This window comes from Echinops telfairi, unplaced genomic scaffold (genome assembly GCF_000313985.2).
Source record: "Echinops telfairi isolate 266 unplaced genomic scaffold, ASM31398v2 ScPeMD7_11;HRSCAF=52, whole genome shotgun sequence".
Lineage (NCBI taxonomy): Eukaryota > Metazoa > Chordata > Mammalia > Afrosoricida > Tenrecidae > Echinops > Echinops telfairi.
The window spans coordinates 39,473,182-39,486,616 of record NW_022103908.1 but is presented as its reverse complement, the minus strand read 5'-3'; the positions used below and the strand labels follow the sequence as shown (position 1 = coordinate 39,486,616).

The 13,435-nt window shown below is 45.7% G+C and overlaps 1 protein-coding gene across 1 annotated transcript in view; it reads right to left on the bottom strand.

Annotated features, from left to right (window-relative positions):
- ACOXL (acyl-CoA oxidase like) overlaps nucleotides 1-1,387 on the bottom strand; it is a 392,883-nt gene extending 391,496 nt beyond the window's left edge. The window contains 1 exon segment of the mRNA XM_045287148.1: nucleotides 1,321-1,387. Within this exon segment, the coding sequence (XP_045143083.1) occupies nucleotides 1,321-1,359 (39 nt within the window). The 5' untranslated portion in view covers nucleotides 1,360-1,387.
- Between the last annotated feature and the right edge of the window lie 12,048 nt (nucleotides 1,388-13,435).

The following is a 13,435-nucleotide window of genomic DNA, read 5'->3' as shown; positions in this document are numbered from 1 at the left end:
CGGGGGGGGGGGCGCCCTCATCTGTAACCCCTTCCTGGCAAGATATGCTTGTTCCAGTGCATTCCTCCTCAGAAGAGCAGCCCTAAGAGATGGTGGGCAGGGTGGGGAGTGGGTGCATCCCGCTTCCAGAGTCTGACGCCATCCCCAGCACAGGTCACATGCCCCTACTGGCTCTGATCCTCACGCCTCAGGAAAACAAGCTCCCAGGGGTCTCCTGGATGGGGAGAAATCGCCCTCCTCCTCAGACTCAAGATCCCCACTCCACGGATCAACCAGGAAAGAGGAGTCCCTAGCCCCTTGGGGCACGAAGCTCACTTCAGAATAAGCTCAGCTCCAATTCAGGGCCCTCCCTTAAGGCTCTCACCTGAAGACATATTTTTCAAGCCCTGGTGGAGTAGTGGATTACACACTAAGCTGCTAACCACAAGGTTAGTAGTTTGAAACCACCAGCCACTGAGAGAGAAAGATGAGGCTTTCTACTCCCATCAAGAGTTTGTCTCTGAAACCCTCAGGGGCAGTTCTACCTTGTCCTATAGGGTCGCTATAAGTCGTAACTGACTCAGTGGCAGTGAACTTAGTTTGGGTTTTGTGGGCACCTGTAATCCCTTCTGGTGACACAGTGGTAACTTGTTGGGGTGTGACCCGCAGGTGGGCAGTTTAAAACCACCAGCAGCTCTGCAGAGAAAGACGAGGTATTCTGCTCCTGTACAGTTACAGTCTCAGGAACCCACAGGGGGTTGATACGAGTTGATGGCAGTAAGTCTGGTTTGTTTGTTTGTTTGTTTGCTTGTTTGTTTTGGGGGGTATCTCCTTTTTAAGGAGCCCTGGTGGCATAGTGGTTACTCATTGGGCTGCTACCTACAAAGTCAGCAGTTTGAAACCACCAGCTGCTCCACAGGAAAAAGATGGGACTTTCTACTCCTGTAGAGAGTTGCGGTCTCAGAAACTCACAGGGGCAGTTCTACCCTGTCCGATAGGGTTACCATGAGTCAGAATTAATTCATTGGCCGTGAGTTTTGAGAAAGTATTTTTAAATTCCTATAAAATGGATAGTCGGATTTCTCAGATTAGGAATAAATGGTTAAAATTGTTGTTCAGCAGCGCTGCCGGTCTCCCAGCCTGTAGACTTGAGAGAAAGGTTCACTGGGAGTCAGGCAGACCGGGCGGCTGTTGGCACAGTCTGGATGCTGCCTGCCTGCAGTAAAAGACAGTCATGCTTCTGCAAGTCACAAAAGCAGAGAAAGCAAAACCAAACAATACATGTGTGTCTTCTCGCACACTCACACAGATACACATGACAAAAGCGATGGTGAAACATACCTGCTCCTGAAGGGCACGTCTTAACGGCGGCAGCCCCATGGTAAACTTCACTCTCTGAAATGTCAAAGCTCTCAGCTCATCCAGACTTAAGTCATACCTGCAAGAAGCAGATATAAAGCAGGTGTTAAGACACTGAACATTTGGTGACTCTAAAGAGACCCTCGGGATGCTTTGACTAGGTAAGCTGCTAGAACGGATAACTTGGTTGTATCTCGTCTTTGAACAGAAGTGTCTATGTAACACAGACTCTGAGTTTAATACACTGGAGTTGAAAATGGAAGGCAAAGAGAAAGGATTTCCTAAGAAGACAAACCTAACACGCTTCTCCAGCATCCAGCACCTCCTCCCCTGCAGGTTATTAGAGCTGTCTGACTTGGCTCAAGAGCAGTGACAGCCACTGTAATGTCTTGAAATTTAGAAGTCTTTTATTTGGTTATAACCGGGATGCGAGAATCTGAAAGAATTTCTTTAGGTTGCAGTTCTGAGTGGAGATACTAGCCAGCTTATAGAGGCAAAAAACCATTCATGAGGAACTTTCCAATAGAGAGCAGATATGGCTCAAGCAGGAAGCAATATTAATGTTATCATTCTTTAGAGTAGTGAGTATCGCAGCAGGACTGATTATAACATCAAAAAGGAACAATATTAAAGAATAGCAAACTTAATCACGACATTCAGATGATAACATCAAAAGGAACAATATTCAAAAATCACGTGATTAATTAGAACGTCCTGAAGAGTACATTCTAAAATTAATCAGTAGCGGGACTTTCCGAGATGGGAGGCAGGTCATTCAGCAGTCAACAAATGGCGTCCCTTTGGTCAGTTTGCCTCACAGTGTCTATGTAAATGGGGGAGGGAGGGAGCTGTAGCTCAAGGTGGACATGGTGGCCCCTTCAAGAGATGCCCCCACAGAAAGTACAATTCACCAACAGCCTCCAACTTCCACACCTCCAGATGACCAGCAGAGGTCACCACAAGTGGCCTTTCCCTTGGTGATGTGTGAACAAGCATAGTGAGGTTCTAGAGGCAGGCTGCCATGGTCCAGGGACTCACCTCTGGCCTCTTGGCACAGTCTCCTAACTGGACTTAGGAAGTTAAACATACACTTAGCAGACAATCCAGGGAGCCCTGGTGGTATAGTGTGTTACTCATTGGGCCACTAACCACAAAGCTGGCAGTTTGAACTCCACAGAAGAAAAAGCAGGCTCTCTACTCCCATAAAGAGTTACAGTTTTGAAAATCCAGGGAATCCAGGGCGGGTGAGCCTTACAGGACCAGTGGTGTGAGTGGCGATACAGGGAGGGTAGAGGGAGAGTGGGTAGGAAAGAGGGAACCGATTACAAGGAACTGTATGTGACCTCCTCCCTGGGGGACGGACAACAGAAGAGTGAGTGAAGGGAGATGTCAGACAGGGCAAGATATGACAAAATAACAATTTATAAATTATCAAGGGCTCATGAGGGAGGGGGGAGCAGGCAGGGAGGGGAAAAATGAGGACCTAATGCTGGGGGTTTAAGTGGAGAGAAAATGTTTTGAGAATGATGAGGGCAATGAATGTACAAATGCGCTTTACACAATTGATGTATGTATGGATTTTGATAAGAGTTGTATGAGCCCCTAAAAAAATGATTTTAAAAAAAAGAGTTTTGGAAACCTAAAGGACAAAGCACTCAAAGGCAACACCAAAACAAAACAAACTCACTACCAACAAATTGATTCTGTCTCCTAGTGATGCTATAGGACAGAGTAGAAACTGCCCCTGTGGGTTTCCAAGACTGTAACTCTACAGGAGTGGAAAGCCTCATCTTTCTTCTGAGGAGCAGCTGGTGGTTTCGAACTGCTCACTTTGGGGTTATCAGGCCAATGCACAACTGACTACAGGCACCAAGCAGATAGAAACCCAGCAGAACAAATTACATCCTCTCTCAAGGCTTGAAATCAATGCTCTGTTCCTTGCAACCATCAGGGCACTGTCACCTGCCCTCTAGACCCTGGTGTTGGCCATGCTCTCTAGATTCAAGGTCCCTTGGTTTTGGGCTTCAGCCCACCTTCCAGGCCTCAGGATGGTCATTCTGTTCATTCACATTTTTTGTGGTTCCTTTCTTCTGGTCCAGCTAAGATCAATTCTTCCAGCAGGTTCCAATCTTCTTCCACGTGGGTACAGCAGCCTCAGTCCCTCCGTTTGGGCTGTGTGCCATCTCCTTGACACAACTCGCCAGCAACCCCACACTCCAGGGCTGAGTTGATGAAGCTCTGACTCTGAAACCAGAGGCCCTGGCCCTGTGCTTGGAATCCTAATTGGCTGTGACTCCACCTTCCGAGATACGGGAGGCCTTGGTTCCACCGTTGGAAAGTGAGATGGCCCTGATTCCATCAGATGGTGCTGCTGATCTCCGGCTTCTCCAGCGGGCTAGGAAGCCTGCTGCTCTGTCCAATGCACTCAATGTAGCTGCCAGGGCCAGGGCCCCTGCCCGCACGACCACCTCAGCCACCACAGGGATCTTGAGGTCCAAACATGGCATTCTGCTCATGCCTTTTCCTTCTGATGGTCGTGAAATTCCCGCTCCCGTATCTGAGAGGCCTCACTTGATACTCAGCAGAATTCCAAAACCGACCCATCCCTGAGACTTGAGTCCTCCACATTTTGTTTGCATGGCCCACACTGTTACTTCGTGTCATTTGGTTACAAGACTAGAGATGTGCTTGTTGTTGCTAGGTGCCATTGTCAGATATTTGAAATACCAGCAACATAGCTTCCAGCATCACAGCAACACACAAGCCACCACAGTACGTCAATCTGACTGACAGTGGCAGAAGACTACAGATAGAAGAGCCATATCAAATCATTTCACTTCGCTATGCCAAAGGCTGGCAAAATTAACCAATCCCCTTGTTAGGGTCCATACACCTTATTTGTCTCCACCGCCACAAAGGTGCCCTGCCCCTCATTCTTATTCTGAGGAAGCTACACAATCTCCTCCCATGTGCCCACACTACCCTTTGGTAGGAGTTACCAAGACTATAGCTGAAGAGCCATACTCAGGAATTCACAGCATGGCAACATTAAGTTCGAAACTTGGCAAAATGACCCAGTTCTGAGGAAGACCTCAGAACAGTAGTGACCTCTAAATGGGTAGACAGAGGCAGCGTTGGGGAGGGCGGGTTGCAATGGATGGGGTGGAGCATGAGTGAACTTTCTGGGGCGATGGTAACAATATTCGACATTTTGGTAGGGATTAAAGCTACATAGGGGTATGCATTTGTCAAAGTTCTATGGGTGTCAACTTCAGAATTTTTCTCTGCTTTCTGTGAACTGAGACAACAGAAGAAAAAGAACTGGACACATACATTGAACTCTCATTAATTCTCGCCGTGATGTGCAGGCTGCAGTCTTGAGTCAATGCAGTGATGTTTGCAATAAATGAACTGCAAGAAATGAGAGGACCAGTGACTAGAGGGATGGATGGATGGATGGAAGGATGGATGGATGGATGGATGGATGGATGATGGATGGAAGAACAGCTGCCGGATAAAGCAAGTGAATTGCTGTCCTGTGCCGGTGCAACAATTCCAACTCATCATTGCCTCAGAAGGCAGAATAGAACGGCTCCATCCGTATTCCTAGGCTGCAACCGTCATAGGAGCTGTTCCCCAGGTCTTTCCACCTGCTGAGCCATGGGAGGGTTTGAACCACCAACCTTTCATGTAGCAGCTGTGTGTGTTAATCACTGCACCACCGAGGGGGGGGGGTGAGGCAGGGGGGCAGTTTTTGTATCCCTAATACAAAACACACTTAATGGCAATTTGGAGTCGCTGTCATGCATTTGTATAACTTGAACATTTAAAGTTTTGCTTCCATGTTGGTTTGCCTTAATAGGATCGTGTCTGAAAAACATTCTGTCATCACGGCTTTCTTGTCAGAACTGTGTGCATTCTGTAACACCTTTGGTCATGGTAGTCCAGTTTTCCACATCATTTTGTAATACGCTATGAAGGTTGACCCTTTGAGTGTGTAGTGTGTGAATTAAGTGAGACTGAAGATGTAACAGCTTATCAACACTTGAAGATAATGGTACTTTATGACCTCTTTGAAAAATGTGCCTCCAAATTTAAAGCCGGAAGGGGAACAGAAAAGAATTGCAACGGAAGGGCAACGGAAAAGAATTCTTAGAAAAGAATTGCTATCCGCATGCCATTTCAGGATTTGGCACATGCACTAAGGATCATGTACACAACTGATGTATGTATGGATTGTGATAAAAGTTGTATGAGCCCCTAATAAAACAATTTTTAAAAAAATAATCATGTACACAAGAGCACGTTGTTTTAATAACCTGGCACACTCTTTGATACTCATCTTCCCAACACGATCACTGAAGACAAAAGGAGTACATAAGCAAATGTGGTGAAGTAATCAGATGGTGCCTGACTATCAAAAGATATAGTGTTGGGAGTCTTAAAGGCTTGTGGTAAAACAAGCAGCCATCTAGCAGGGAAGAAACTAAGCCCACATGGAAGAAGCACACCAGCCTGTGTGATCACGAGGTGTTGACAGGATCAGGTATCAAAAGATCCAAAACAAACAGTTATTTCGATGCAAACGAGCGGGGTTGGAGTGGAGCCCCAATGCCCATCTGTACACAATTGGACATCCCCCACAGAAGGGTTGCACGGAAGGGACAATTCAACCAGGGTATAGTATAGCACCGAAACACACATCATTCCTCTCGTTCCTGAATGCTTCCTCCCACCCATGACCATGATCTAGTTCTACCTTACAAATTCAGCTAGACTGGAGTATACACGTTGGCACAGAGAGGATCTCTCTACACAAGGAATCCAGGACAGATAAACCCCTCAGGAACAGTAGTGGGAGTGGTGATATTATAAAGGTAGGGGGAAGGTGGGGGACAGGGAGAAGGGGGAGGAAGAGGAAGAGGGAATCATCACAAGGTTGGATATATAGCCCTCCCTGCCGAGGGGGATCAATAACAGAAATGTGGGTGAAGGTAGTGGACAGTGTGAGATACGAAATGACAATAATAATATACAATTGCTCAAGGATTCACAAGGGTTGGAGGGTGGCGGAGGGAGGGGGGAAAAGAGGAGCCGATACCAAGGGCTCAAGTAGAAAGAAAAGGTTTGGAAATGTTGATGGCAACATATGTACAAGTGTGCTTAATACAGCTGAATAATGGATTCTTATAAGATTTGTAAGAGTCCCCCCCAATAAAATGATTAATTAAAAAAAAGAATCTTGTACAAATTGTTCATAATGTCTCTGTACTGATCTCAAAACAACCGATAAAATGTCAGTTACAAAATAAAAATACAAAAAATGACAGTAAGCAAAGCAATAAAAAATGTTTATACACTTTTTAAAAATCTCCTAACAGTTGTTGTGTTTCTGCCCAAAATCTAGATAAAAATGAATTTGGAAAATACATTTCCCATACCAATGTGAAGGTCCTGCAGCATCACTCGACTATCTCAGTGCTGCCTGCAGGCACTCCTCTGTGATGTCTGCATCAACGTTCTCAGCCCGCCGTCAGCATCTTCTTCTCCGGATCCGGATCCTGCTCGCACGCTATTCCAGTCGGTCGGAAGTCATTGGTCCCTGGGTCTGTTTTCTCCCAAACAGAAGCCACCCACTTCCAGACTTGTAATCACTTCCCACCATGGTTATTCTCCTGGGGTGACCCCACGAATCCTGAACTGCATCCATTCACCCCACACTTTATTCTCAAGCACCTTGAGCAGGTGGCTGGCCCCGAGACCTCGCAGCTGAAGCTCACAGGTGAGGCCACCAGATGTGACTGCCACATGGGCACCAGTTGAGCTAATAATATTGTAAACGTTTTCATCTTTGTGAGCCATAGTGTTGAGAATTACTAAAGCCCTTCAGGAAGAAGTTCCCCTGCCTGGGGCTATAACACTTGGTGGTCTATACTGCCAGAACACCACCACCCATCTATCTCATAATATTTCAGGGAAAAACCACACTAGTGGGCAGTTTTTGGTGGGGCCTAGGAAATCTCTTGAACATCACAATCAGCTTTAATTTCATCCCGTTCACACACAATGTGCGGGCACGCTTCAGGAAGTTCAAGGTTCCAAATGGTGACTCAAAAGTGACGACCTAAATTACTAGAAACAAATAAAGTTTTCGATTATTTATTTTCCCCTTGCCAGGGGTGCTACCAAGCTTAATCCCTGACTCCTTGATGATAGCATATACCTTTACTAGACAAATATGATGACTGAGGCCAAAATTCACGTTTGCAAATACCACAGACAAGTACGGTATGCCACACGCCGCCGCAGTGTTTCACAAATGTCCACCATGACTGCACTTGGTGTGTGTGCACATATATTCATAAGGCCGTACTATTTGCAAAAAGTACTATAATGTCATGGAAAGTGTACATTTTTCAAAATGCTTAAGTGGCAATTTTTTGTTCCACCTTATCCACAGGGGACCCTCAGGGGTTCATGCCTGAAACTGTGGCTAGTCTTGAACGCTATACTATGCTTTTCCCTGTACACACATATCTATGATGACATTTATAAATTAGACACAATAAGAGAGGTACAACAGTAACTAACAGGCAGACAGTGTGCACAGCATGGATATGATGGATAAAGAGATGACTCACATCCCCAGGGGGACAAAGCAAGGACGGTATAAGAGTTTATCATGGTTTGATTTTGACATTTTCGAGTCACAGTTGGTCATGGGTAACTGAAACAATGGACAGTGAAACAGAGGATAAAAGGGTATTATTGCACCACTTTAGATTGTGGAAAAGCAAGGATGTCGCTGTAAAGACTAAGGTGCGCCTGAGCCAAGCCATGGTATTTTCAATCACCTCATATGCATCTGAAAGTTGACATAGTATAAGAAGAAGACCGAAGAAGAATGCATGTGTGATAGTTAAGGTTTATTGTGCCAACCTGGCCAATGAACACGTGGGATTAATTGAAGGGCAGAGAGATACATGGCTCGGCGAGTCTCGCCTGTCTTTTCTCTTGTTCTCTGATGGTCGGACCAGTGTGCAGCTGCCTTAGCTAGTTCTCTGCCTCCGCTGGCAAGGCTCACTTCCTGCGAGATATCCCTGAGAATATGCCACATAGACCTACCCTGATGCAACCCTGGGGGCTGGGGAAGCTGCGTGGAGACTCCTGCCAGCACTGAGATGCTTACACACTCACTGATTTGGCTTTATTTCTGCTGTTGGAATCATTGCATGTGTTTTACGAGATTGAGGAGGATTTTGTAGATTGATGTCGAACATATGGGCTATGTCGGACTTATGGGCTTGGACAGCACAGAGATGGGATGATTTCTTAATGTACACTTATCCTTTATATAAAACTCTCTCATAAAATATGAGTGTCTATGAATTTTGTTTCTCTAGTCTACCCAGACTAACTCACCATGTAGTTGAACTGTGGCGCTGGGGAAGAATATTGAAAGTACTATGGAGAACCGAAAGAACAGTCTACCTTGAAAGAAGTACAACCAGAGTGTTCCTTAGGAGCAAGGATGGTGAGACTTCAGCCCATGTGTGCTGGACATGTTACTAGGTGAGGTTACTCCCTGGAAAAGGAAATCATGCTTGGTATAGTAGAAGGGCAGAGAAAAAAGGAAAAAAGACCTTCAACAAGATGGATTGACAGTGACTGCAATAACGGACAAAAGCAAATCCCCAAAGACAGAGAGCAAAGAAACCATCTCTCTTCTAGTAAACACCACCATTACAATCATAACTCAACCTCCTCCCCACCTCGCGAGCCACACACATTGCCTGATGGTCTGAGGGTGAATGGAAACCGGAACTTTTGAATCATTGCGTGGTAACTGTCAAAGACTAGAGCGCTTGAGCTAATGGGGTAACAGAAACCGTCAAGAGCGAGTATTCGAAGTGTTGTGGTTGAGTTTGATTTCTGAAGTTCACTTAACCAAGGGAGATGTACAGTTGCTAATTGGCAAAGTCTCCAAAGGTAGCAGGAACACTTACTGAGACAGAAAGGGGAGGGAGAAAAGATTCCCTCCACCACAGAGAACCTGATAAGAATCCTAGATGAAAGGGGACATCCAATTCACAGCCCTGTATCAGCAGCTCTCCATGGAAGTGCTGTGAGCGGAGGGGTCTTCCCTCCCTCCCTCCCTCCTGCGTCCCTTCCTTTCTTTTCCTCTTCCTCTTTTATGAAGTCCCTGGGCCATGTTCAGGGCTAAGAACTCAAGATGGTAGTCAGGCAGGTGCCTATCTGATGGAGAAGTCAGAGCAGTGGGAGGAAGGTCCCAATACTGGGTGGCACAAAGAGCAATTGCACATCCTGTCATTAAACCTACAAGTGGCCAGAGCTCTCACGGTCTACTGCGGGGTGGCATAAGGGTTTTCAGGAGTAGAAAACCTTTAGTTTAGCAGTTATGCGCAGCTGAGCTGCAGAGGCAGCCAGGAGGCAGAGGAGAGAGGGGCAAAAAGCGCTCTTCAGAGAATGCTGAGAAGTGGGGGATCTGTGGGCAGAAGGAGGAAGTCCCTAGGAGGAAAGAAATGGGAAAGGGGAAGTAAAGTGAAGAAAGCTAGAAGGGAACAGACAGAAAGGATGTAGCTAAGCATAATGAAGGAAGGAGCCCTGGTAGCTGTGTGGTTACACGTTGGCCCCAATCCACAAGGTCAGCAGTTCAAAACCACCAGTGGATCCTAGGAGGAAAGGGGGACCTTTCTACACCCATAAAGAGTTACAGTCTCAGAAACTCATGGGGACAGTTTTACCCTGTCCTATGGGGCTGCTGTGAGTCGGCCTCCACTCCATGTCAGTGAGAATGAAGGAATCAAGGATAGGGAGATGTATGACCTCGTAAGATAAACTGAGAGCACTTAGGAGAGGGTTTCTTCACCCAGTAAAGATATGCTGTGGCAGATACTGCTGGTGGCTCTTCCTCCCTTCCTCCCCTGCCAGGATTCCAAAGGTGCTCCATCTACCCGGCCCCAAGGCTGGCTCCGGCTTGGTCCAGCAACCACAGTGACTGCATCCAAAGAGCATTTCAGAAGGTGTGATGCTTGACACAAAAGGGGTTCTTTTTCAGGGCTACTCAGAAGGAGGTGCTGCAAGAGGAGATTCTGTTAAGCCCTGGCATTCTCCAAGACTAGTCACAGAACCCTACTGACTGCAGTTGTACTCTGAAACATGGGGTCACCCTGAATTGGAATGATGGCAACAGGTTTGCTTTTAGGATTTGATGAGAAACAGGAGTGTAGCATCAACAGTTAAGTGTCCTGGAGAGTCTACAAACATAACCAGGGGCCTTCAGCGCCTCCTGAGGCTCTGCTATGTACAAGGGATCACCATGTCTGAAGAGCCATGTCTTCCTTAGGCCCGGTAGGCATGTGACTGTGGTATATAGTTGGTCACCCAAAGGGTGTCTGTGGTGGGAAAGTACTGGACACAAATTCTACAGGTATCTACAGTGAAAACCCATTGTCTTCAACAATAAAACAATCAATTCAGCAGATAGGTACTATGTCATAGTCGGAAACAAGACAGTATTATTACTTCATGACTTAACAAAATTCTCAACTTAAATTTTGCTGTTGTCATTAGGTACAGTTAAGTCAGTTCGAACTCAAAGCAATCCTATGTACAACAGAATGAAACATGGCTAGCCCTGCACTCTGCTCACGATCGTTGCTAAGTTGGAGGCCATTGTGGCAGCCATTGGGCCAAGCCATCTCATTGAGCATTTTCCTCTTCATTGATCTTCTACCTTTCCTAACATGATTTCTTTCTCCCGAGACTGGTCCCTCCTGATAGCATGTCCACAGCACGTGAGATGAAGTCTCATTTCTAAGGAGCATTATGGCTGTACTTCTTCAAAGACAGTTTTGCTCATTCTTCTGGCAGTCCACGTAATATTCCATGTCCTTCAAGAAAACCAGAACTCAAAGGCATCGCTTCTTCGCCAGTCTGCCATGGTCACTATCCATGTGCCAAAGGAGAGTGAAAATATCTTAGTCCTCAGAGTGATGTCTTTCACACTTTAAAGAGGTCTTTACTCAAGTATGCCCTCAATGCAAGAACACTTTGTTCTAATAACCAGAATTCCGTTATGCTCACCTTCCCGGCACGATCGCTGAAGACAAAGCAGATGCATAAGCAAATGTGGTGAGGAAAGCTGATAGTGCTCGGCTATCAAAAGATATAGCGTGAGGTCTTAAAGGCTTGAAGATAAACAAGTGGCCATCTAACTGAGACACAACAAAGCCCACATGGAAGAAGCACACCAGCCTGTGTGATCGTGAGGTACCTATGGGATCAGATATCAGGCATCAAAGACCCAGAACAAAAATCATATCATAGTGAATGAGGGGAGAGCAGAGTGGAGACCCAAAGCCCATCTGTAGGCAATTGGGCATTCCCTTATAGAAGGGTCGAGGGGAGGAGACGAACCAGTCAGGGTGCAGTATAGCACCAATGAATCATACAACTTTCCTCTAGTTCTTTAATGCTTCCTCCCCACCACTATCATGACCCCCATTTCTACCTTGCAAGTCTGGCTAGACCAGAGCATGTACACGGGTACAGATAGTAACTGGAAACACAGGGAATCTAGGACAGAGGAACCCCTTAGGACCAGTGGTGAGAGTGGCAATACCGGGAGGGTGGAGGGAAGGTGGGGTAGAAAGGGAGAACCGATCACAATGATCTACCTATAACCCCCTCCCAGGGGGATGGACAACAGAAAAGTGGATGAAGGGAGACATTGGTTAGTGTAAGAAATGGGGAAAAAATTTTTTATAAATTATCAAAGGTTCATGAGGGAGGCAGGGTGAGAGAGGGAAGGGGAAAATGAGAAACTAACACCAGGGCTCAAGTAGAAAGAAAATGTTTTGAAAATGATGATGGCAACAGATGTACAAATGTGCTTCACACAATGGATGGATATATGGATTGTAATAAGAGTTGTAGGAGCCCCCAATAAAATGATTTTTTTTAATTTTAAATAAAAAGTAAAGAGGTCTTTTGTGGCAATAACAAAATTCAAATATGACAAAGGGAAAAGCTAGTAGAACCTAAATTTCAAACACCCAGTTTACAGATTATGGAGGACAGTGAGGTCCCACAGCCCATCTGCAGAGTAGCTAGTCAGGTTAAGCCGATGACAGAACCCCTCTAGCCACAGGCAAGGGTCTGGAACAGCTTTACTATCAAATGGGGATCATTGTCATCCTGAAGATACTGGACGGAACTGGATACTTGGGTCAGTTGGCCTCCCTTTTGACCCAACCTGAAATTCTTCTAAGTCCAAGTATTTCTTGCTGGCTCCGCGACAAAAATTTCTTCCCTGGTCTTTTAAATATTCACGATGGTCTTTTCTTTCTTATCTTTGTATTATTATTATGTTACCCTTACCACTTTATTTTGTTTGTTTTTTACTATTTCTGTTGGGTTTTCCAGCTTGTGAAGCACAGAAGGTGTAGCTGCAGAGAGATAATGACTGATGCGAGAATTTATAGGGGAGGTAAGGGGGGAGGGGGAGACGTAAGGAGGGGGAGGGGGCAGAGGGGGCAAACAATGTACTTGGGAGGGGGAAGGGTGCACTATAACTGATTGTGATTACACAACTCATTTTAAAAGCGATTTTACCATGGGGAGAAAAAAGAAAGTGCTCTAAAATTGATTGTGGTAATGATTGTACAACTCTTCTTGGTATGATCAAACTACTGAATTGTGTGATATGTGGATTAAATGCCAATAAAACTGTTAAAAAATAGGTCTTTTGCAGATGATTTACCCATTCAATGCATGGCTTGATTTCTTAGAGTACTGCTTCTGTGGATGTTAATTGTGGATCCAAGTAAAATTAAATTAGTAAACATAATTTGCAATGATGAAATCCTGCATATACCACCCCTTGCCCTCCCCTTTTTATGTTCTGACCAGAGGTAGACCCTTGTTGAACTTTAATATTTCCACCTTTGATACCAACCAACCAGTTGCTGCCAAGCCATCCCCAACTCAAGGCAACTCGGGCGGGCGTATCAGAGTAGACCTGTTCTCCACGGAGTTTGAAGTGGCGGATCTTTCAGAGTTGGCTGCCAGGCTT